At 39.2% G+C, this 26,905-nt stretch overlaps 2 protein-coding genes across 3 annotated transcripts; one reads left to right on the top strand and one right to left on the bottom strand.

Moving 5' to 3' along the window:
* LOC128232544 (uncharacterized) lies at window positions 1–2,674 on the bottom strand. The gene is made up of 2 exons (XM_052946174.1): window positions 2,555–2,674; window positions 1–2,084 (listed from the first exon to the last, which is right to left on the bottom strand). Exon 2 carries the CDS (start codon window positions 2,077–2,079, stop codon window positions 460–462), a length of 1,620 nt encoding a protein of 539 aa, XP_052802134.1. The 5' UTR covers window positions 2,080–2,084; window positions 2,555–2,674; the 3' UTR covers window positions 1–459.
* Window positions 2,675–10,645: 7,971 nt separating this feature from the next.
* On the top strand, window positions 10,646–25,091 carry LOC128232551 (ceramide synthase 5-like). Of its 2 annotated transcripts, XR_008260547.1 has the most exons (9): window positions 10,646–10,793; window positions 12,395–12,648; window positions 15,983–16,109; window positions 17,869–17,975; window positions 18,880–18,938; window positions 19,521–19,571; window positions 20,680–20,773; window positions 21,191–21,319; window positions 23,866–25,091. XR_008260547.1 is itself a non-coding variant. In XM_052946187.1 (4 exons), exons 2-4 carry the CDS (start codon window positions 12,431–12,433, stop codon window positions 17,977–17,979), a joined length of 456 nt encoding a protein of 151 aa, XP_052802147.1. In that variant the 5' UTR covers window positions 10,646–10,793; window positions 12,395–12,430; the 3' UTR covers window positions 17,980–18,688. The 2 variants fall into 2 exon arrangements, 1 of the variants encoding a protein (XP_052802147.1); XM_052946187.1 differs by lacking the exons at window positions 18,880–18,938; window positions 19,521–19,571; window positions 20,680–20,773; window positions 21,191–21,319; window positions 23,866–25,091 and having other exon boundaries at window positions 17,869–18,688.
* Window positions 25,092–26,905: the final 1,814 nt, after the last annotated feature.

Genomic DNA, 26,905 nt, shown 5'->3' on the forward strand with positions numbered 1-26,905 from the left:
AAATGTCCCATCGCTGCGTTTATTATTAATATACACTGTAGATGCGTGCAATATAATGTCCGCTACAAACATGCTGAAGTTGTACATCCGATGATCAAGTGGTGTTCTGGATGTTGATGTGTTTAATTGTCTATATAAACTTGTATTTATATGAAAAGAATGAGCTTTAGAATAACGGAGAAAATATACAAATCAAATTATTAAGTATCATGCATAATAGAACAAATTATACAATTTTACAATATTCGTTTATACATTCAAACACTTTCACTTTATTGCCATGGTCATAACAAATATAAATTAATTTCGAAATTTAATCATCCAGATGTGTATCAGTGAGATTAATAAAATATGAACAGGATCTTTTTCCTTCGTTTGACATGATTATTTATGTTCGATGGATAGTTATTCTCCAAATAGTTCCAGTTTCTTCCTAAGAAATGGCTTGTGGTGTCGGAATTATGTCATGCATTTGTCCCATTTCCCACTGTGGACCTTGTATCCGGTCCAGCACCAGTTGTAGCTATATCCGTGTCTTCCACATGGGAATCCAGGCTGGCAGCACCTTCTGTAGTTTTGAAACGTATCAACGTAGCACCAAAAGTAATCTGTTTTTGAGCTGACATCAAGATGGAGACCGCATGGACTCGTTGACAGACAATTTGTGTTATCCACGGTCTTTGTACCGGGGCTTCCGCAGTATTGCCATTTATTTCCCGAGTGACACCAGTAGTAGTTATTGCCTCGTCTTGCGCAAGCGTCTGTACAGCAGTAGTCCCACTTTTTCTTGGAGTAATCCGTGTAGCACCACTTATAGGAATAGCCATAGAAGCCACAAGGTGTATCCTCCCGGCAAAGAGAACTTCCAGCTGTCAGATAATTTGGGTTGTATTCAGAGCAAAGGGTGCCTTGTGTTCTACTGTCTTTGCAAAAGTTTACTTCTTTAGGATAGTTGGCTAATTCGTCTACCTTTTGCAACATTCCCGTAAATGTTGTCGGACTGTAGGGATTCAACGGTTTTGAAATTGGAAGATTAGAACATTTAGTAAGACATTGTTTCATGTTGTCAACCAACTCTCGTTTCAGGTTGCAGGTGCAGGCATTTCCCAAAGTTGACTGGATCATTTCCTGTGCACAGTTCTTTAAATGTTTCCTTCTACATTCTGCCATGAACCTATTGACATAATCTACTGTCATTCGTGCTTTGTAGCTATCATGACAACAGCAGCATACAGATGTTTTCAGAAGACAGCTGTATAAGCAGCCTTGTAATGTTTCAGTATCCATACATTTACCCATGCACTGGTTATCACTGTTTGGTTGCTCCATTTCCATTTCAATTTTAGCCATGTCACGTGCTACAATTAAGGACCTCTTTGAGATGTTGAAAGCTGCGTCGATATTTGAGGGTGGCAATGAATAGCATCGATGCGTTAAGACGCGAATGCCTGCGTTACGCAATCTTTCTCGACTGTTGGCGTTTCTTTCCTCAGACATGTAAGGGAGAAAATAGCCCTCAGTTGTGTGCGCAACGACCCTATGCGGAACACTAGCATACGGCTCAGAATTAAAGTAGTTTAAGATCAGCTGCACGCACTGTTCACAGGGCATTATCCAAGAGTAGAGCAGTACCAGCGTTGGTCTCTGCTGGAATCGGTTGATATAGTTGTTCCAGAGTCTTTGCATGTGCCCCAAAGAGATATCCTCAGCATGAATCGCGTCCTGAAGCTGCGGTATGTAGTCTGGCCTAGAAGCTACATAGTTTCCGAAATCAGAGGGATTGCTTGGAGAAAATGGTTGAGTGTTATCTATGACAGGTCGATAATCGTTCGTTCCGACGTGTGGATAAACATAGAGGTTCAGATTGTTGTTTTCCGGGTTACCCAAGAGTAGAACTCCGAACTGAGTTTGACCGCATGACCGCTGATGATAAAACAAATCAATAACATTCTGAACCAAAGTTGTCCAGAACTCGTCGGTGAATTCGTTGTCGTGAAGAGACTTATAATCAAATGGTTCTTTTGCCAAAGATACTTTGAAAAATATCAAAAGCAAGAATTGGGGCCCCAGTAACATCATTTTGTCTGAAATATGATAAAACATAGATTTTAGTGCAAGCATGTTTTGCATGTATACCCAGGGAGAGGGCATCACGGTAATATGGCCATTAAATTGAAGCTATTCTATGTACCATAATGTGACCATATTATTTCGGTATCGACTCAAGGGGCTTGATATTTAGAGAACCAAACACGTTTTTCTTTCGCAAAATAATGCGTATATTTTACGTCCGATTTCAGTTGAAATACAGAACAAAAATACAAACTTCTTTTACTTTATTTGTTATAAAGTTTTGATTATATTTTTTAATAAACGTAATCAGTAAATAATACGCTTTCAACTGACACTAGGCATCAACACTTAACACTATCGCAAATGGCTAAATGAATGGCTCAATAAATGGCTCATATTCGAACAACGCATATCATGTTATCATTTAATAAATTAAAAAACATGTATTTAGAGCAGTTAATAAAATAAGAATATTACTTACTGGTACTGTAGGCTCTAGACCTGCATTGCAGCCCTCAAGGATCAACCTCTGTCCGATTTCAGAAAAGTAAATACTTACATATGATTATATAAAGGATGTCCGTGATACAATCAGTTCCGCTGTATGATGGTATCGTATTCCGAAGATCCTAGAAATTTAAAATTTCCTTATGTGTACTTAGCTTATCACAGGAAACATTTGCTGTCGAAGTAAGTGCTATGTAACGGAAACAATGAGTTTGACATACTTAAATTATCATTTTACGAAATACAATTACTATTCGAAACTGATATTATTCTGTTTTAAAGACGCACTCTTACTCCCAAATAAGATTTACCACAATAAATAGAATTGTTTTAATACACCAAACAGTGGCGGTTCCAGGAATTTCTAAATCGGGGGTGGGGACAACTTATTATAAACATATAAAACTTTTTTTGAATGCATTATTTAAACATATAATGACATGGAATTAACAAATAGACAAAAATTAAAAAAGTTGTAAAAACGGTATATCTGTGAGAGTGCATCTTTAAAAGCCTTACATGAAATAGACGTCATTTTCATATTCACCAGGGAGACAGACCTTTCAAAATCTTTCAACTCGAGCAATACGTTTGTTTCTTCCAATTTCTATCTCTATCTTGGATGACCTGACTCTAAAGTTTGCAAAATACCTTCTTCCCTCTCGGCTCTGAACTACATGATTCTTGGAAATGTTTGCTCTGAATAAAGCACATGATATAAGTTTTCCATTACCATTCAACAGCTTCTTAAATGTATTTTATACATAGATAACATTTTTTGTTCATAATTTTGTACAAATGCCTATCATGGAAGATTTTGCTTGGTATTTTAAGGTATTTTAGTACATAGTATGAATCAGCAATCCAACTTTCTTTCTTTTTCACTTTTTTTTTAAAAATAAATTATTCTATTCAAGAGCATTTCCAAACAAGCTATCAATATTAGTTGACACTAGTCTATAGAAATACTTTACAATGCTTATAACTACATCAACATACAGTGGGAACTTGAGGCTGATTCCCGACAACTGTTATGTTTGTTGCTGTTTTGTGAACACCTAGAGCATATTTCAAAAATCGTATATGTAGCTTTTCGCAAGGCATTTTACTAGTAAGTTTTAAAATGTTAAGTTTTGATTTACAAGGTCATGAAGTAACGATATGAATAGTCCCCAATATTTTACTAGCATATAATATGACAGGTTCAACAGTATGGTGGGGTAAAGTTTCCAAAACGTTTACAAACATGTCGCTTAAAATAAGACTTCAATGCTCTTTTATACAGATTAATCTGACAGAAAGATAATTTTCCAGATGATGAGAATAAAATTCCAATTGTTTATGAAGAAGAGTAACTCATGAAGGCCTCATTTGATAATGTAATACGAGTTATCTCTCTTTACACTAGGAGACTGAGCGTTAAGGTTACACACCACCATTGTTATTCCCTATGTAATTCAATGTAAAATTATAATTTTTAGACAACATTTAAAGGCATTTCGAGCGAATGCAGGCTATGATAACCACATAAGTACAAGCTTTGAATTACCTTTTAAGCCAATAAAAAGGGGGGTCAAGTTATTCCTAAGAAAAATCACTCCACTTGAAAAACAAACTCTAAAAATTGCACCGTCCGCCATGACAGATCTTCCAAAATGACCTTTCAACTATAGGGCAGCGGTTTATGCTTTAATCTCTACTCTAAATGATAAATAAAGCAAGAATAGATACTTAAGGTATAAAAGTTTCAGGAATAATGATAGTTTTGATTCACAGTGTATTGAGCATGTGAAAACATGTCTATCAATCATAAGAACATTTTTTTTTATTGAGAATTTTCCACACAACGGAAGTACATATGACGTAATGGTGACGTCATTCCTTAAGGTCATATGTAGTACATGATGTTGTACAACGAAGAATTGTAACTCATGAAGGCCTGTTTTGATTATGTGATACGAGATATCTCTCTTTACTCTAGGAGACTAAACGTTTAGGTCATAATTTTTTTTAGGTGGTACATGATGTTGTATAACGAAGTAGAGTAACTCATGAAGGCCTGTTTTGATTATGTGATACGAGTTATCTCTCTTTACTCTAGGAGACTGAACGTTTAGGTCATATTTTTTTATGTAGAACATAATGTTGTATACCAAGAAGAGTAACTAGTGCAGGCGTGTTTTGTTCGTGTGATACGAGTTATCTCTCTTTACGTGCATCAATTCATGCACCAACTTTTATGGTATTTATTAAATTATTACCACATTTAAATGTTCAATTTTGAAATATTCGAAACCGCAGCCGGCAAACAATTATGTCCCTGTTTTCTTGTTCGACACAAGTAATTTTTGACACATGGTCTTCATCGGTCTGTTACAAATTAAACATGCATAGCCCTAGGTCACGAAAGTTTCTCTGAAATAATTGTTATATTATGTTTAACATTACAACGTACGGGGTAAAAGACGAGTTATGTTTTGTCACACGTGATCGATCATATATTTCTAGATTAGACCCTTCCCGTCGCCAACAGCGGGTAAGTGAACTATGTATTCCGTAAAGTCAACGTAGAGCTGTGAATTGTTGTCAAAGTAACACGGGTCATTTTTCGGAGTTGAAAAATGACCCCGACAACATTTCAACACTAAAGTTTGACCAAAACAGTCGTTGTATTCTGGTCCGATTTAAATTTTGATTAGTTATGGGGTCGTGTTCAACTGTTAGTGACTTTTGAGATGAACGTATGAGATCGACTGTCCGAAGAGAAACATCCAATGAGCCAATTGTTTAAATCTGGTTTACATTTTTGCCGCGTTTGGTCATCGTGAGCCAAATTGTCTATTGACTTGTCATTATTTATCAAATTGACAGAATTAACCGATTAAATTATTTGAAACTAGCCTATAGATAACCTGTTGACATCTCCAAATTTCATTGAACGCCTGCATGTGGCCATCGAGGGACCTAGCGACCCCCATAAGCATACTGAGAACCACCCCTCAAAAGCATATTGGATAGCGACCCCCATAAGCATACTGGATAGCGACCCCCGCAAGCATTACTAGTTAGCGACCCCTATAACCATACTGGATAGGGCCCCCGCAAGCATACTGGATAGCGACCACCATAAGCATACTGCATAGCGACCCCCATAAGCATACTTAATAGCGACCCGCGCAAGCATTACTCGATAGCGACCTCCATAAGCATACTGGACAGCGACCCCCACAATTATACTGGGTAGCGACCCCCACAAGCATACTGGATAGCGAGCACCACAAGCATACTCAGTAGCGCCCTTCACAAGCATACTGGGTAGCAACCATCACAAGCATACTTGGTAGCGACCCCCACAAGAATACTGGCTAACGACCCCCACAAGCATATTTGATAGCCCCAACAAGCAAACTGGGTTCCGACCCCCACAATCATAGTTGCTATCGACCCCAATATCCGCGACAATATAGCGACACCACAAGCATACTGGGTAGCGACACTCACAAGCATACTGGGTAGCGACCACAATAAGCATAATGGGAAGTGACCCCACAAGCATACTGGAAAGAGACCTACGCAAGCATACTGGATAGTGACCCCCACAAGCATAATGGGAGAGCGACACTCACAAGCATACTGTGTAGCGACCCCCATTAGCATACTGGGTAGCGTCCCACACAAGCATTACTGGGTAGCGACCCCAATAAGCATACTGGAAAGTGACCCAACAAGCATACTGGGTAGAGACCCCCACAAGCTTATTGGATAGATACCCACGCAAGCATACTGGATAGCGACACCCAGAAGCATACTGGGAAGCGAAACTCACATACATACAGGGTAGCGACCCCAATAATCATACTGGGTTGCGACCCCCACAAGCATAGTGGCTAATGACCCATACTGGATACCGACCATCACAAGCATACTTGGTAGCGACCTTCACAAGCATACTGGATAGCGAACCCTACAAGCATACTGGGTAGTGTCCCCACAAGAATACTGGGTAGCGTCCCTCACAAGAATACTATATAGCGACCTCCATAAGCATACTGAATAGCGACCCCAACAAGCACACTAGATAGCGACCCTCACAAGCATACTTGGTAGCGACACCACAAGAATACTGGGTAGCGACCACAATAAGCCTACTGGGAAGTGACTCCACAAGCATACTGGATTGCGACCCCCACAAGCATACTGGATAGCGACCCCAACAAGACCCCAACAGACACAGTGGGTTGCGACCCCACAAGCATAGTGGCTAACGACCCCCATAAGCATACTGGATAGCGACCCCCAAAAACTTACTGGGTAGCGACACTCACAAGCATACTGGATAGCGACGCAACAAGCATACTAAATAGCAACACCAACAACCACACTGAATAGCGACCCTCACAAGCATTCTTGGTAGCGACCCCCACAAGAAAACTTGGTAGCGACCCCAATAAGCATACTGGAAAGTGACCCCACAAGCATACTGGGTAGGGACACCCACAAGCATACTGGGTAGCGACCCCCATAAGCATAGTGGATAGCGACTCCTACAAGCATTCCGGGTTGTGACCCCCACAAGCTTAGTGGATAGCGACTCCCACAAGCATACTGGATTGCGACCCCGCACAAGTATACTGGATAGCGACCAACACAAGCATACTGGATTGCGACCCCCCATAATTATACTGGATAGCGACCCCACAAGCATACTGGGTTGTGACCCCCACAAGCACAGTGGGTTGCGACCCAACAAGCATAGTGGCTAACGACCCCCATAAGCATACTGGATAGCGACCCCCAAAAACTTACTGGATAGCGACGCAACAAGCATACTGGAAAGCGACGCAACAAGCATACTGGGTAGCGACCCCCATAAGCATAGTGGATAGCGACTCCCACAAGCATTCTTTGTTGCGACCCCAACAAGCATGGTGGCTAACGATCCCCATAAGCATACTCGATAGCGATCACCACAAGCATACTGGGTAGCGACCCTCTCAAGCATACTGGATAGCTACCCCAATAAGCATACTGGAAAGTGACCCCACAAGCATACTGGGAAGAGACCCCCACAAGCATATTTGATAGAGACCCACGCAAGCATACTGGATAGCGACCCCTACAAGCATACTGGGAAGCGACACTCACAAATATACTGGGTAGCGACCCTTATAAGCATACTGGAAAGTGACCCCACAAGCAAACTGGGTAAAGACCCCCACAATCATATTGGGTAGCGACCCCCACAAGCATACTGGATAGCGAGCCTCACAAGCATACTGAGCAGCACCCTTCAAAAGCATACTGGGTAGCCACCCAAAAAAGCATACTTGGTAGCGACCCCCACAAGAGTACTGGCTAACGACCCCCACAAGCATATTTGATAGCCCCAAATCGGAAACTGGGTTTCGACCCCACAAGCATAGTGGCTAACGACCCCCATAAGCATACTGGATAGAGACCCACGTAAGCATACTGGATAGTGACCCCCACAAGCATACTGGGAAGCAAACCTCAAAAGCATACTGGGTAGCGACCCTAATAAGCATACTTGGTGACACCCACTAGCATACTGGGTAGAGACCCCCATATGCATACTGGATAGCGACTCCCACAAGCATATTGGACAGCGACCCCAAAAAGCATAATGGATATCGACCCCCATAAGCATACTGGATAGCGACCCCCACAAGCATACTGGATAGCGACCCTCATAAGCATACTTGATAGCGACCCACATGAGCATAGTGGATAGCGACCCTCATATGTATACTGGATAGTGACCCCCATAAACATACCGGATAGCATCCCACATGAGCATAGTGGATAGCGACGCTAATAAGCATACTGGATAGCGACCCCCGCAATCATTACTAGATAGCGACCCCAATAGGCATACTGAATAGCGACCCCCATATGCATACTGGATAGCGACCCCAATAGGCATACTGGATAGCGACCCTCATAAGCATCCTGGATAGCGACCCCCATAAACATACCGGATAGCATCCCACATGAGCATAGTGGATAGCGACGCTCATAAGCATACTGGATAGCGACCCCCGCAAGCATTACTGGATAGCGACTCCCATAAGCATACTTGATAGCGACCCACATGAGCATAGTGGATAGCGACCCTCATATGTATACTGGATAGTGACCCCCATAAACATACCGGATAGCATCCCACATGAGCATAGTGGATAGCGACGCTAATAAGCATACTGGATAGCGACCCCCGCAATCATTACTGGATAGCGACCCCAATAGGCATACTGAATAGCGACCCCCATATGCATACTGGATAGCGACCCCAATAGGCATACTGGATAGCGACCCTCATAAGCATACTGGATAGCGACCCCCATAAACATACCGGATAGCATCCCACATGAGCATAGTGGATAGCGACGCTCATAAGCATACTGGATAGCGACCCCCGCAAGCATTACTGGATAGCGACTCCCATAAGCATACTGGATAGCATCCCACATGAGCAAAGTGGATAGCGACGCTCATAAGCATACTGGATAGCGACCCCCGCAAGCATTACTGGATAGCGACCCCAATAGGCATACTGGATAGCGACCCTCATAAGCATACTGGATAGCGACCCCCGCAAGCATTACTGGATAGCGACCCCAATAGGCATACTAGACAGCGACCCTCATAAGCATACTGGATAGCGACCCTCATAAGTATACTGGATAGCGACGCCCATAAGCATACTGGATAGCGACCCCCGCAAGCATTACTGGATAGCGACCCCCATAAGCATACTGGATAGCGACCCTCATAAGCATACTGGATAGCGACCCACATGAGCATACTGGATAGCGACCCCCATAAGCATACTGGATAGCGACGCCCATAAGCATACTAGATAGCGACGCTCATGAGCATACTGGATAGCGACCCCCGCAAGCATTACTGGATAGCGACCGCAATAAGCATACTGGATAGCGACCCCATTAAGCATACTGGATAGCGACCCTCATAAGCATACTGGATAGCGACCCTCATAAGTATACTGGATAGCGACGCCCATACTCATACTGGATAGCGACCCACATGAGCATACTGGATAGCGGCCCCCATAAGCATACTGGATAGCGACGCCCATAAGCATACTGGATAGCGACGCTCATAAGCATACTGGATAGCAACCCCCGCAAGCATTACTGGATAGCGACCGAAATAAGCATACTGGATAGCGACCCCCGCAAGCATACTGGATAGCGACCATCATAAGCATAATGGATAGCTACCCCAATGAGCATACTGGATAGCGACCCCCATAAGCATACTGGATAGCGATCCCAATAAGCCTACTGGATAGCGACCCCCATAAGCATACTGGATATCGACCCCACACGCATAGTGGATAGCGACCCCCACAAGCATTACTGGATAGCGACCCCCATAAGCATACTGGATAGCAAACCCATAAGCATACTGGATGCGACCCTCACAAGTATACTGGATAGCTCTCGAGTGACGACGTCAATTCAAGCCTTATCGAAGAATACGGCTCCGTCTCAAGGAAACTTTGTTGTACATGAACTGACTTCTTTCATGGTATAAGAATGTATTTGTAATTCAGTTTGAAATAGCAACCAATTTATTAATTTTGAAAACAATATTTCAACCAAAATAAAGATGTTGATTAGGGGCAAGAACTTCCATTCAAATTGTGATAATCTTGTGATGCATTATTTCATTGGTTGATGTAAGACATTAACAACATCAATATGTCATAAACAGCATCAAATATGTCGCGAAGAAAGCATCGAAGACACCGAGGCAGTGTTCTTCTAACCAAAACGGAGGCAATATCGCAACTATTTCCCGAGTAAAGACTATCACCGAAATGTGAATATTACCAAATGATATACGTATAATACACTCATTATGACACACCAAATGTATTAATATAATTTTATATACGCCTTATGCAGAGGGCAAGTTGGTTTAATTGACTTGAATTTATTGAAACGAATCGCAAGGATGAAGCGAAGATAAACAGTCTACTGTATGGAAAGGTATTGAAGCAAAAATGCATCTTGAATCATAGGCTGACTTACACGTTTTGCTTTCTCTCTTGATTTGTAATTAGAAGTTTCATTCGTGCATATCCACCGGTCCAAAGTGATATTACACCATATGTTAACGATTGTCGTGTGACTGTACAGCGGATATTTCAGACGGTATATAATGTGAGTTGTTTTACAGTGAGTATTGAGTGTTTGTAAATTAAACTTGGTTAATGAAATACTAAATACACTTACAAATGATGCATTATCACGAACTCACTGATGTACATGACAAAGGTGATCTCATGTTTACACTGGCGTAGCTCCATGTAGGCACTATAGGTGATCTTCAAAACTGGTGTTTCTAAAAAATAATAAATCCATTTAAACCTAAAGAGGTAGAGCGAATATACCTCAGGTATAAATAATAGCAATTCTTACGTTGTAGCGTTACATTTCTTTTCTATTCGAAGATATAGTGGATAACGCCCATTAGAGCATCCTACATTTAGAAAATGGCAATTACAAATAACAAACCGCGCCTGCACATCAATTCTGGTGTAGCTACGCCCATGACTTTATTTGCCGAAATATGATGCTGATGTTGCTGATTACCATGTTTAAACGTAGAACCATGTAATAAAGAATTCCATCCAATACTCCAATAAGTGATTGATAGATGTCTTATGACCAGGCATTATTTTGGTATCAATTAGGGGTTATGTGTAAAGTAAGAATATGTTGAACTAATACTTGACATCATATTACAAACATGCGTTTCGGTCATGAACTAATTTCATGTCCCTACTTCAGATATATAATAAGTATCAGAACTATCAACTACACTCATTGTATCTATATTTTCGGTTATAAATTTTTCATACTACATGTATATATCTGCAATCATTGACTTTTCAAATAGGCTGTTGGGGGGGGGGGGCTGAGGGGCATTACAGTTTAGCATTATTGTTAATGGAAACATTGGCTATTAAAACTAGCGTACTTGTGGATCGGATACTTTCATGATATCGTGTTATTCTTTCGTTATTATTTAGTTACTATATTGTGTATTGAATTTACTTAGGCATTACTTTAATGGAACGTCAGTTTAGCTAGAATTATTGCATATGAACAGTTATTTGGCTGGGAATGGCAGGTTTGGAATGCTGCCCTTGAACTGCTGTCTTTGCTATTGTGCAGCATATGGATAAAAATGAGCTTGTAACACACATGTTGCACTGGATATTGTATTTAACTATAACTGCATAAGTTGGACACATCAACCTGAACGAATTCTTATACTAAAATAGTGTACTTTGTGGTTAGCCACCCTTAGCTTTGTTGTTAAAGTGGCACTCTTATTCAAACTCAATGCATACACATGTATAACAAACATAAATTTTGAGTGATAAACCTTTAACTACTTACTAAATAACGCATTTATGGAAACTATTCATTACTGATAACAAGATTTTAACTATGTGTGTAAGGTAGAAATACCGTGTTTTATGCTCATTTCTTTCAAATTCAACACGGTATCCTTCATAAGAACCATTGTTTTCGACATTAATTCATCTTTTTTTTTAATGTTAAAACAATATTATTAATTGTGGTTAATCGTGTTTGGGAGTAAGGGTGCATCTTTGCTAAACCTGATAAAATACCATTACTGGGACACAAACTATGCATTTATCAATTTGAAATATTTCACATAAAATGAATCAGATGTCGATGTGTAATAAGTGCCGGAAGACTGATGCTGTTTGAATATATCTGTATTTCAGAGACTGTTGTGACGCAATTCAAAAGAAAACTTCGGAATGATGTCAAACACAAGCATTTATGACATGTTGTGGGATGATAGTATTTGGTTCCCCGTTCGATTTCATCACGAGGATGGATCTGTTGACACCGCGTTGGGCTGGTCACAATTGGTGAACAAACCCGGTACCAACACATATTATCCAAAAGTCCACGACCTTCACTTTGGAATTCTGGTCGGCGTCGTCTTGGTGATAATAAGATACGTTCTAGAAACGTAAGTATGGCTAAGATGTTTTATCATATTCATGAGCACTGACTGAATTGTTTATCATGGCAGAACTTCAACACTGGTTAACAGACTTACTGAGAGACACACAGACAGATATATGAACAAGCAGACTAACTGATAGAGAGACACAGAGATGGATATACGAACAAGCAGACTAACTGATAGAGAGACACAGAGATGGATATACGAACAAGCAGACTAACTGACAGAGAGACACACATATGAGTATACGAACAAGCAGACTAACTGACAGAGAGACACAGAGATGGATATACGAACAAGCAGACTAACTGATAGAGAGACACAGAGATGGATATACGAACAAGCAGACTAACTGACAGAGAGACACACACATGGGTATACGAACACGCAGACTAACTGACAGAGAAACACACAGACGGATATACGAACATGCAGACTAAGAGACACACAGGCGGATATACGAACAAGCAGACTACCTGACAGAGAGACACACAGATTGATATACAAACAAGCAGACTACCCGATAAAGAGACACACGGATGGATATACGAACAAGCAGACTACCCGACAAAGAGACACACAGACGGATATACGAACAAGCAGACTACCCGACAGAGAGACACACAAATGAATATACGAACAAGCAGACTACCCGACAGAGAGACACAGACGGATATACGAACAAGCAGACTACCCGACAGAGAGACACACAGATGGATATACGAACAGGCAGACTACCCGACAGAGAGACACAGATGGATATACGAACAAGAAGACTACCAGACAGAGAGACACACAGACGGATATACGAACAGGCAGACTACCCAACAGAGAGAAACACAGACGGATATACTAACAAGCAGAATACACGATAGAGAGACACACAGACGGATAAACGAACAAGCAGACTACCCGATAGAGAGACACACATACGGATATACGAACAAGCAGACTACCCGACAGAGAGACACACAGACGGATATACGAACACGCAGACTACCCGATAGATAAACACACAGATGAATATACGAATAAGCAGACTACCCGATAGACAGACACACAGACGGATATACGAACAAGCAGACTACCCGATAGAGAGACATGCAGATGAATATACGAACAGGCAGACTACCCGATAGATAGTCACACAGACGGATATACGAACAGGCAGACTACCCGATAGATAGATACACAGACGGATATACGAACAAGCAGACAACCCGATAGAGAGACACACATGCGGATACACGAACAAGCAGACTACCCGATACAGAGACACACAGACGGATATACGAACAGGAAGACTACCCGACAGAGAGACACACAGACGGAAATACCAACAAGCAGACTACCCGATAGAGAGACACACAGACGAATATACGAACAAGCAGACTACCCGGTAGAGAGACACACAGATGGATATACGAACAAGAAGACTACCAGACAGAAAGACACACAGACGGATATACGAACAAGCAGACTACCCGATAGAGAAACACACAGACGGATATACGAACAAGCAGACTACCCGATAGAGAGACACACAGGCGGATACACGAACAAGCAGACTACAAGACAGAGAGACACACAGACGGATATACGAACAGGAAGACTACCCGATGTAGAGACACACAGACGAATATACGAACAAGCAGACTACCCGATAGAGAGACACGCAGATGAATATACGAACAAGCAGACTACCCGATAGAGAGACACACAGGCGGATACACGAACAAGCAGACTACAAGACAGAGAGACACACAGACGGATATACGAACAGGAAGACTACCCGATGTAGAGACACACAGACGAATATACGAACAAGCAGACTATCCGATAGAGAGACACGCAGATGAATATACGAACAGGCAGACTACCCGATAGAGAGACACACAGACGGATATACGAACAAGCAGACTACCCGATAGAAAGACACACAGACGGATATAGGAACAGGAAGACTACCCGACAGAGAGACACACAGATTGATATACGAACAAGCAGACTACCCGATAGAGAGACACACAGGCGGATATACGAACAAGCAGACTACCCGACAGAGAGACACACAGATGGATATACGAACAAGAAGACTACCCGACAGAGAGACAAACAGATGAATATACGAACAAGCAGACTACCCGACAGAGAGACACAGACGGATATACGAACAAGCAGACTACCCGACAGAGAGACACACAGATGGATATACGAACAGGCAGACTACCCGACAGAGAGACACACAGATGGATATACGAACAAGCAGACTACCCGATACAGAGACACACAGACGAATATACGAACAAGCAGACTACCCGATAGAGAGACACACAGACGGATATACGAACAAGCAGACTACCCGATAGAGAGACACGCAGATGAATATACGAACATGCAGACTACCCGATAGAGAGACACACAGACGGATATACGAACAAGCAGACTACCCGATAGAGAGACACACAGACGGATATACGAACAGGAAGACTACCCGACAGAGAGACACACAGATTGATATACGAACAAGCAGACTACACGACAGAGAGACACACAGACGGATATACGAACAAGCAGACTACCCGACAGAGAGACACACAGACGGATATACGAACAAGCAGACTACCCGATAGAGAGACACGCAGATGAATATACGAACATGCAGACTACCCGATAGAGAGACACACAGACGGATATACGAACAAGCAGACTACCCGATAGAGAGACACACAGACGGATATACGAACAGGAAGACTACCCGACAGAGAGACACACAGATTGATATACAAACAAGCAGACTACCCGACAGAGAGACACACAGACGGATATACGAACAAGCAGACTACCCGATAGAGAGACACACAGATGGATATACGAACAAGAAGACTACCCGACAGAGAGACAAACAGATGAATATACGAACAAGAAGACTACCCGACAGAGAGACAAACAGATGAATATACGAACAAGCAGACTACCCGACAGATAGACACAGATGGATATACGAACAAGCAGACTACCCGACAGAGAGACACAGACGGATATAGGAACAAGCAGACTACCCGACAGAGAGACACACAGACGGATATACGAACAAGCAGACTACCCGACAGAGAGACACACAGATGGATATACGAACAGGCAGACGTATTAACAGAAAGACACGCCGACATATATAAAACAAGCAGACTATCCGACAGCGATACGGACTGATATTGTGGACTTTTAGTGCAATTTTTGCATTTGTATCAATTTGGCAGGGGCAACGCTGAGCTTAGCAAAAATATATTATACTAGATACAGACGTTAACAAATTCTGCGTGGCATTATTTTTCAGGCTGCTGATAAAACCCCTGGGATACAAGTTAGGGATAAAGAAAAAGAAGTTAGTATACGTGAATGCTATACCTTCCCTTGAAGAAGTTTACAAGACGAAGAAAAAGCCAGATGACAAACAGTGTATGGTAAGCCGAGTTCGGTTCATAGTTCATAAAGGCTTCCTCTTTTTATGTTGACACACTCGATCCAATGAGGGGAATCTGAAACGCGATAGCCTATTGTTTGAGCGTTCGCTTAGGTGCAAATGGTCGGTTGTTCAAATCCCAGCCACGTCATACTGATAGACGTTATGGTATCAATAGCTGCCTTTTAATTAAAACAATTAAAGTCGTGACGGCGTCACGTCGGAGATAAATTCCCCTAAAACAAGCGGTATCCTGAAATCCGGTCCTAAAACAAGCGGTATCTTGGATTCTGGTCCTAAAACAAGCGGTTTCTTTGATTCCTTTCCTAATACAAGCGGTATCTTGGATTTTGGTCCTAATACAAGCGGTATCTTGGATTCCGGTCCTAAAAACAATCGGTATTCCGGAAGTTATATATCAGAAAACATCAACGTGTTATTTCTTTACTGACAACTTTACAGTTTATTGTATTCAGAAGGGCAAGGTGAATAATAAGATGAAGATCTGATTATGTGACACTCGGAACTACTGCGTCTTTATTGAGCCAGCTAAATCTAGACATTTGCGCTTTGTTCATGTTTGACAGTGAACGAGGCAAAAACACGCGTATTACTAGTGCCCATGCAGTGGAAATAATTCTAATTATTAGATGAAATATTTGCTGTACAACAGTGTAGCTTCGTTTCTAATCATTGATTGATGTTCAGTAAACATGCTAATTGTATCTATAAAACATGCTTACCTGACGTTCCAAAATATTGCATGTGAGTCTTCACTCAAGTGTTTAATATCTACGCTGATAGCGGCCAGGGCTGGTGATTTTTGCAGAAATATTTCTTTTGAAGTCTGTTTCAGTGTTTTAATTTCATTTTATTTTGCAATGTAAAATTGCAATATATTTCACAGAGTGAGCACCAAAGGCTATAACAAATAATAATATACTTCTGGTGTTCACGAAGTGAAACATACTGCGATTTTTCATTTTATTTTATGCCACAAAAAGATATAAAATGACATTTAATTGTAGTATTTCGGAATAGCGCGCCAAAGTGTATGCAAACTTATTGTCATATGTCGCTGTTTGAAACCAAGATCCTTTACCAAGGAACGCTGATGACAATACAACACTAAACAAGAGACATATATACATCGTCACAAGATGGTAGAGTTGTAAATCGGGACAAAGATTATGAAATCTTTTATATGCATTTCAGTGATTGTTCATTGATCATGAGTTTTATCAGTGAAATGATATTTCACTGTGTCATTTTAGACTCACTGGCCTGTCCCTGTAGTTTTTATTGTTGTACTAGTATTGTGTATTTCAGGGCTTGCCCCTTTAGTTTTATTGTTGAACTATTTTTGCGTATTTCAGGGGCTTGCGCCCTATAGTTTTATTGCTGTACTATTATTGTGTATTTCAGGGCTTGCCCCTTTAGTTTTATTGTTGTACTATTTTTGCGTATTTCAGGGGCTTGCGCCCTATAGTTTTATTGTTGTACTATTATTGCGTATTTCAGGGCTTGCCCCTTTAGTTTTATTGTTATACTATTTTTGCGTATTTCAGGGGCTTGCGCCCTATAGTTTTATTGGTGTACTATTATTGCGTATTTCAGGGCTTGTCTCTGTATATTTATTGCTGTTTTGTGGTTGTGCATTTCAGAGCTTGCCCCTATATTTCTTATTGTTGTACTATTATTGTGTATTTCAGGGCTTACCCCTGTTCCTTTTATTGCTTTACTGTTATTGTGTATTACAGGGCTTGTCAAAACAGCTGGACATGCCTCTTAGACAAGTGCAAGTTTGGTTCAGAAACAAAAGGAACAATGACCTTACACCACCAATTAAGAAGTTTTGTGATAATGCGTAAGTTGTTTTTGTCATTCGGCTAATGAAGTATATTTGTGAAAAGGGTGTAGAAAATATGTGATATTTTGGCAAATGTCATTTCTATATAGCTTTGTGGTGATCCCCACTGAGAATTGACATATCTTTCAAAAATGTCATTGGTATGCCCCCAATTGATGAGCTTAGTGTCGCCGATTTGTCTATCCGATCGTCCGTTCGTGCGCCAGACTTTTGTCCGGCGAATAATTAAATCCTCCGGTGGGATTTCAATGGAATTTGTAACATAGCCAGGGGGTATACGTTAATATAAATAAGTGCACTGCGATAGAGACATAATCCTACCTTCAGTTGTTGCTGAATTAACTTCACATTGACTTTTACAGTATGCATTATTAAGATAGCTGCTTGTCAGGACCATATCTTAAAAGGCAATAAAGGTGTTTAAATGAAATTTGGAATACAGATTGATAGCAATGAAAGAATGCACAGCGCACAAGAATGTGCATCCCATCGGTTATATCAACTCCCCTTTAGCTTATTATTATAATTACATGTAATTTTGTCCAGAGTATCACTCAAAAAGTCCTGAGGTATTGACTTCAAACGCAATATAACAGAATGCGATATATTTCATTGAGAAATGCAGTGCACAAGAACCATAATTGTTTTTGTACTTGAACAATAATTGCCATTCGTTCTCCTTTATAAATTGTTTTTGTCTTGAATGCATTCTTATAATTCCCCCGACTTTTGTGTCAGCCGCGTACCAGTATCACTGTGCCTGCTTTCACGTACTATCATTCCCTTTTTAGTAAAAAGTTTAGTTTAGTTTGTTGTTTTTTTCTTTTCTTTTCGAAAAGTACGTTTGTTGTTTTTAATTTGTCTTGACTTTTTTCAATATGTATTAATACTTATGTTTCAGATGGTCATTCTTAGTTTTACACGTTTACATTTATTTATGGGGCGACAATTCTTTGGAATGTATGTATACATTGTTGATTTGATTAATTTACCTTTATCATTGCATTTTCATTAATATACAAGGTCGGTTAAAGTATTTATAAGACTTACATTCGACATACATCTTAACATGACGTAAGAAGTGGTCAATAATCTTCAAGCAGAATACCAGTCTGCTTATATCCCTATATGATTCACTTTGATGATACCAGTGGGATAAAGTAAGCGTGTATGCAAATGTAACTGTTGTTCAAGATCAGTTACTTAAAATAAAAAATTGTAAATGCCTAATGTTGCCAAAATGGTACCGTCTGTGCCAGAGTTGCATTGCTATGTTGAGCTGCATCTTGTCACCCAAACTATAGACATATGTCGTATCATGTACAGTTACTTTCTCTGATGTTATATATTCGCACATCATATTAAGTCAGCATAGCAACTTAAACGTCCTGTATGTGTAATGTCCGAATCAAGTGATTGGAGGTTTTGATTGTGTGGACGTTGTTTGTTTTTTTACAATTATCAGTAAAGAGATCTACTTGAGAACAGATAAGGTCAGTAAAATAATATATATATTTAATGTATGAATGTTTTATTTTACAGAAGTCATGGATATGGAGAACAAAAGACTGCTGGACCAACTGGCCAAAACAGGTATGTGTGTAAACAATGACAGTGTTGTCCTACCATATCTGGCAATGACCACGTTTCCATCACGTACCATTTAAAAATGTCGTTTAAATATAATGAAATTGTAGTCATACCTGTTCTGTTAATCGACATGATGACAGTGTTGTCATACCGTTTCTCTCAGTGAACACGTTCACAGTTTCGACATGCCATTCCGAAACTAAAGACGTTGGCAGCGCTGCCATGCCATTCTAACAGTAAACACGTTGGTATTGTTGAAAGTTAACCAGACTGCTCTTGTTTTATAATATTTTTTCGAGGCTTCACTGGAATTGTGTTTTATTTCAACGCCACAAAAACATTAATTTCAATAGCCTAGAGCCGGAGTTCTTACCTTGAGAGATCAACAATGCTGAAAATATGAAAACCGCTCGAACGCCTAGCAGAATTTAACTCCTACTTTTCCGCTTTAGTTTGATTTCATGCATGAGAGAAATAATACTGGAGAACTCAGCTCTGCAATTTACCTGTTTACCAATTCACTACATTGTTTATGTGTCACTGCCTTTGAAGGGACTGTACACCAGATTGGCACCAAAAAAGTTTTATTTCTGAAACGAATCTCAGGACACTTATTTAATAAAATGTTTTACTCTTTGATATCATAATTGTAAAAAAAAAAAATACCAAAATGTTAAAAAATCGAGTCTGAGTTCGAACCGGTGTCGCCAAAAATGCAGTCCAGTGTTGTATCTACTGTGCTACGAAGGCTTACATTAAGCAGTTGAAATATTTAAGTTATATACCTAATATGGTCATATCGCGTGATAAAATTGACTATCCAATCACGCATAAGGAATGAATTCTACTAGGAAGACATACCCAGTAATCTTTTTTAATGGAAAAATACGAAAAAACTGCGATAAAATAAAATAATTGTAAACTAGGTGGTACTTCAGTTTTTATTTTTCAATGCAATGTACACATCGATACCAAGTTTATGTCAGTTTTCGACAGTTTTCTTTTTTTTCGCTGTTTCATCATACGGAACTTATAGCCCCTTTAAAAGCAGTTGCATAAGCAGTTTGATTACTATCTTAGTACTCATGTATTCACCCATTCTCCTATCCAGCACGTGACGAGTGACCTATACTGGTACTACACCGTGGAGCTGGGGTTCTACTGCAGTCTGCTCTTTACTAATATTCACAGATCATAAGCGAAAGGTAATTCTAAACTTAGTGTAACAGAATTGTGTTGTTGTAAGATTGATGCTTTGTGATCAGACATCATAGAAACGGGTTCGCACCTAGGATATGATTTTAACAGTAGAACTGCACTATCGAAAGTCTCCCTTACGTAGATAAATTGTTCATGGGATTCTTGAGGCCCCTTATTCCCTACAGTATTATAACTCCAAACTGATATTGCAGTTCAGGTTGGTTGTACCTGCTAAAAAATCGGGAATCGAAAATTAACCCTTAACACGGTCGGTCTTCACCAAATTACCACCAAACCTATGCTAAGGCACAGGGTTTTTATATTATCTTAGTTATCATGTTGCTTTCTTGCATCTGAGTAATCCATAACCCTTTATGCAAAATGTATGAGAATAAATCAAGACATTTTTATCTATATTACAGGACTTTAAGGAAATGACAATGGACCATCTTGCCACCATTAGTCTGCTCTACTTTTCCTGGTTGGTCAACTTCGTCCGTATGGGAAGCTTTGTACTCATCATCCACGACATTGCAGACCCCTGGTTATCGGTAAGTACTTTCAATTATGTTTTTATATTTGCATGTCAGTAAAATTCATTGATATTGGTGCTTTCTGAAATTGCCAAAATAAGTGTATGTTTTCAATGTAAGTATTCCTGTTTCTGTCTGTCACAGATGTTTCAACTATAATAGTGAATATAAATTGCGGTTACTTTGTCGGTAATTTTGTCATTAAATGTAGTAAATTAATGCACTGTCATGTGTTATGATTTTTAACATTGAATTTCAATGTATGTAGTTCAGTCATTTAATTTACAAAACATAAATGATGTCATGTCATTCCACACAATATACTGTTTCGGTACAGCTCGCTAAAATGGGAATTTATCTGAAATGGGACTGGTTAAAGAACGGTGCATTTGGAATATTTGTTATACTGTGGTTTATTACAAGGACCTTCGTATTTCCAGGCTGGTAAGGGTCACCAATTTCTTGAAGAATAAATATGTTTTATCAATATAGTCTTATAATTTTATAAAGCTCTGTGGCATCGTTTTATATTATATTGTCTTATCTTACCATTTACCGTGACAGGTGTTTAGGGATACAGGGCGAATTCTGTCTGTCTGTCTGCCTGTCTGTCTGTCAGTAAGCATTTTCTTGCTCCTGACTCCCGCGTTCACCCACACAACTCGGCACAACCCGGCACCAGGAAATGGTCAAAATCAGCCGCCTTCAGGTGTCCATACATAAGGCCTTATAGTTATAACATTGTTGAAGTTGTTGCCTTATTTTTAAGAAAATTTGGCAGGCTGTGTGATGCAATCTTTAACTTGTATCATTCATTTAGAATTAGTCCCTACGCTATGTTGCCATAGAAAGTGTTTTGCAATGAACAATATTCATGATCGAAAGCGATGGAAACTCTAGTAGTTTAAATTGCAATCCAAATCCTGTTGAAAAACAAAGGGATTACGGTCAGACAAACCAAACCAGCGACAGACAACGTCCCAAGACATCACACATAACACAACTATATGTAAACTCCGCAAATAAGGTATTTTATACAGGACTTATATGGAACTGGATAACTCGAAACATCTGATAACTGGAGGTTAAGGACGTACACCGGTGTCTTCGTGTTTTCGCAGTTTTATTGTAGTAAATGTTGGGGTAAGCGCCTTGACAAGGTCATACAAAACAAAGTAGGAACGCATTGCGGGGTTAAACCAACTTAAGAGCGCCCAAAACAACGCCTGTTGCAACTGATATGAAATACGTGCAAAATCAAGCAGTTTCTGTATTTAGCCTCCAGTTTTTAATATGTACTTACAATTTATTTCAGGCTCATTTACTCCACCGCCATAGAAATATTTTACTTCATCGATGAGCCGTTTTTCGTGTACTAATTCGTTAACGTATTCCTGCTCATTCTGCAAGTGTTAAGTCTGTTGTGGTCCTGGTCGATAGGGAAAATAATCTACAACACTCTGTTTGCCGGAGGGATAACTATTTAACTTCCTATTTAGCCCGTATTTCTTTCGATTGAACAAAAAGGTTGAGGTATTTTTCGGCCGAGCCTTTTGTCGTTATTTACATTGCTATTTTCGTCCTGTGAAGAAATTGAAGGAGGACAAACATTTGAAAACGTTTTTGTAAGATATTCACATGGTCATAACACTCATTAATGAAACGATAATTAATTAATGTACCAATATACCCCCCTCCCCCTCCAGCAAAAAAAGTATAACTTAAATGGTATATAGCTTTGACGTAATCCCACTTTATGTGAAGATAGTTAAATATGACTCATCTGTATATTTTGGAGTGCAATTTTGGTGATATACAGAAACAGTGTGTGTATACCACGTGATTAATTGTGTCATAAATGATACGTCGGAAAGCAATGTTTTGCTTCGAATGAAGACTTTAAACAAAGATTTCCTCATTATTTCTTCGCCATTTTAAATGAAACATAGCGCAGTCTACGCCGCACATGGAGCCCTGCCTTCGGTCTTTTACCAGAGTTTGATTGAGAGTTTAGTTTGTTAAAACATTTCGACAAACCTTTTCACAATACGGCCGTCTGACGGAGCAATGTCAACACATTATTTTGGAAACAGGTCTGTCGAAGTGTTTGACGAAACTAATCACCTCATCAAACTTCGGTAATAAAACGAAGGCGGGGCTCTGTAAGCGGCATAGACTGCCCTTTGTTTTATTATAAACGCTGTAGTAAAAGAAAAGTTATCTTTGATTTAAATATTCATTTTAAGCAAAATATTGCCTTCCGACGTAGCATATATGACGTTATTTATCACGTGGTATACACACACAAAGAAAATACAGCAAAGAGCAATTGCATGCTCCCTTTTACTACTGACACTGGTTTAGCAAGCAGGCCTCGGTTGGAAAATAGACTTACTGAAATATACGCAATTGCACGATTTTTGGTGCCTTCGGTAGAATCGATATACGTATATTTAATGAACAGAAACTTTGAAAATCTTCGATCTTCATTGGCTCACACAAAATGCATTAAATATGTATTGAGTGGAGATGAAATAAATAATAATCGTATTGGTTTTCTTCAGGCTGAAGATATTCGGAGTGATACTGAAGAGGGCGATAGTCTCAGTAGCAATGGCGACTTGACCCAGAACGGGAAAACCAATTGTGTTGATGGTAGTGTCACATCTGCTGACACAAACGGACATATTAATGGAGCAAATGCTACTTTATCTAAGTATCGAACAATGGAGCTTATGAAATTTAGATGTGGAATATGGACGAATGGAATGAAAAAGCGTGAACATCAGGGTCTGGACGAGGAGTTGTTTTTAAATTTGTCGGTCCCATGCTAAACCAAATATGATGGTTAGTGGAATTTTATGATATGTTGTGTGAAAACATTTAGGGTCATATACATCACCATAGTAATAATTTATGCAGTTAAAGTAGAGTAGAGATTGACATAAATAATGTGTTTCAGAAATAGTTCCATTAGGAATGACTGAAGAAGATCACTATTAGTACAAATATTAACAATACTAGGCTTCACATCTGAAACCAATACTTGCTTAAGAAGAATGTTTACTTCAATTGCTGCAATTTGCAGAATGTGTCAAAATAACGAGATCTGTGTTCATTGGAAATACTCAGTGGAAGTTGGACTGCCGTATTTATGACATATGTAAGATATGCATACCCGTTTTTGCTTCCAGTATCTCGAGTGTAATAAAAAATAAGGTTTGACTAGCCAATTAAGGCAATTTGATTTATTAAATGCACGAATATCGGTGAAAATTCATGTCTGAATTCATTGATCTTACAATATGTTATCGTACACTCGTGTAAGAGGATTTAACCGTATATATTAATGTTGTTTTATTATCAAGTGCATGTCACTTGTAAGAATTATGCTGCAAAGGCTTCGCCAAGATCAGGGTGCTTTTTGTTGTTTTATCTACGATTTATCGATGCCAATATTTCTTTAAAGAATTAATTATCGATCATTAAATTGCTATCAGAATATTATTAGTTGCATAAAAATCAATCATTGTGCGTTGTTGTTTTTTAAATACTGTCAATTTTTAACATTCCAAAAATAACTTGAGAGAGGTGATTTTTTTAAGAAATGTGCTTTTAAAAGCGTTGTGGAATCGACGCCAAGATCGTTTCACATACCGGCGTCCTTAAAATGCTGCTTTCTTCACTAATTTACTTATCATTTTAACGTTAAATTAATTTCGATCTTTTTAGATTAGTTGTTATATATTGTTATTGCAAAATATTTGCCTTGCCATTTCTTGTCACTTTGTTTAAAAAAAATGTTGTAGATTTTTACTTAATTTAACTTCGAAACTTGTATTTAACCATTATATATAATTGTACAAGCATGTCAATGTTCAAATATATTTTAAATTGGTAATAAAAAGAAAGTACATTTTGGTTCACATATTTCAATCAGAATTGTATACCATGGTATGTATTGGATCCATTTGGGATAGGACTACATATTATTTATTATCCCAAAGGTATTATATTCCGTTACAATGTGGAATAGTTCACATTTACAGTCAAGCCTACACTTATTGATACAGCAGATATTTTCCCAAATAAGACTTACTAGCCGAGTTTAACTAAACACATATATTCAAAATTTAAAACGCTATGATTCATGCGGATGAATTCATTTTATGCTCCCTTCTTCAATAAAACGCGGGCGGAATGCAGGTATGGTACCTTGATTTTCTATCTGTACCCAGGGATTTTCATAATAAAGTTGACATGTAAACAAGTTGAACAAAACAATATCTTATTAGATTTAGTTTAGTTTATACTTAATATTTATTTTTGCTCGATTGTGAAGGACGCTGATAGCTTATAGAATTACTCTGGTGTCCATTACCTGGGTGGAAACCGGAACTGGTGTCCATTTGGAGAGGACATGAGAAAGTAACCCTAATGAGAATTGAACCCCCAACCGTTTGTATGAGAGTCACCCATACCACTGGACCACTATCACCTTCTATGTCATATATTTACAAAGTGTAATTATACCGTGACGTTATAGTGTTGTCTTCGTAGCATTGCCTCCATCGCGGTATGCAATTTATTTTGCAGCTGGCTTTTTCTCTTTTACGCAGTTGCTGGAGTCGCAGGCTCAGTTATTTTGTGGAATGTAAGTGTTTTTTTAATAGTCTTGCCTAATACGTATTCTAAAGTGCATGGCTATATTGATCAATCTTCGTTTGCTTTATTTTCCTTGCCGTTGCTAATGCTAAAGTGCATGGCTATATTGGTCAATATTTGATTGTTTTTATATCCTTGCCAATGCTAAGCCTAAGTACACTGCTATATTGGTCAATATTTGATCGTTTTCATATCCTTACCAAATGCTAGTGCTAAAGTACACGTCTATATTGGTCAATCGTTGATTGTTTTCATATCCTTGCTAGTGCTAATATATTAATGCTAAGGTACATCTCTATATTGGCCAATCTTTGATTGTTTTCATATCCTTGCCAATACTAATACTAATGCTAACTTACACGGCTATATTGGTCAATCTTTGATTATTTTCATAGCATTGCCTGTGCTAATGCTAAAAAAACATGTATATATTGGTCAATATTTGATTGTTTTCATAACCTTACCAATACGTATGCTAGAATACATGGCTATACTGGCCAATCTTTGTTTTCTTATCCTTGGCAGTGCTAATGCTAAAGTACATGGCTATATTGGTAAGTATTTGATTGTTTTCATATCCTTGCCAATGCTAATGTTTTCATATCCTTGCCAATGCTAATGTTTTCATATCTTGCCAATACTAATGCTAAAAGGCATTGCTAGACTGGCCAATGTTCAGTTTCTTTCCTAAATTTTGCTCAATACGCATATGAAGTTTATGGCAAAATTGGCCAAACATTTATTGCTTAAAAATTCATAACAAACATATGAGCGCGCAGAAAATACATATACAAAATGTACAAGTAAAGGATTGAGGAGAAAGCCAAACACTTATATGAAACCCCTATCCTTTACATATTATAAAAGGAGCATATTGTTTTGAAACCTCTTAGTTGGATTGCCCAGTAAAGCATCATTAACGTCATTCGATATTCCAAA

This window comes from Mya arenaria, chromosome 1 (genome assembly GCF_026914265.1).
Source record: "Mya arenaria isolate MELC-2E11 chromosome 1, ASM2691426v1".
Classification (NCBI taxonomy): Eukaryota; Metazoa; Mollusca; class Bivalvia; order Myida; family Myidae; genus Mya; species Mya arenaria.

What these genes read in the sequence shown, in the direction of transcription:
- LOC128232551 (XM_052946187.1), top strand. Translation starts at nt 12,431, where the DNA reads ATGATGTCAAACACAAGCATTTATGACATGTTGTGGGATGATAGTATT. An exon ending in ATAAGATACGTTCTAGAAAC is followed by an intron (nt 12,649 to 15,982) that starts GTAAGTATGGCT and finishes ATTATTTTTCAG; the next exon opens with GCTGCTGATAAAACCCCTGG. An exon ending in CAGATGACAAACAGTGTATG is followed by an intron (nt 16,110 to 17,868) that starts GTAAGCCGAGTT and finishes TGTGTATTACAG; the next exon opens with GGCTTGTCAAAACAGCTGGA.
- LOC128232544 (XM_052946174.1), bottom strand. Translation starts at nt 2,079, where the DNA reads ATGATGTTACTGGGGCCCCAATTCTTGCTTTTGATATTTTTCAAAGTA.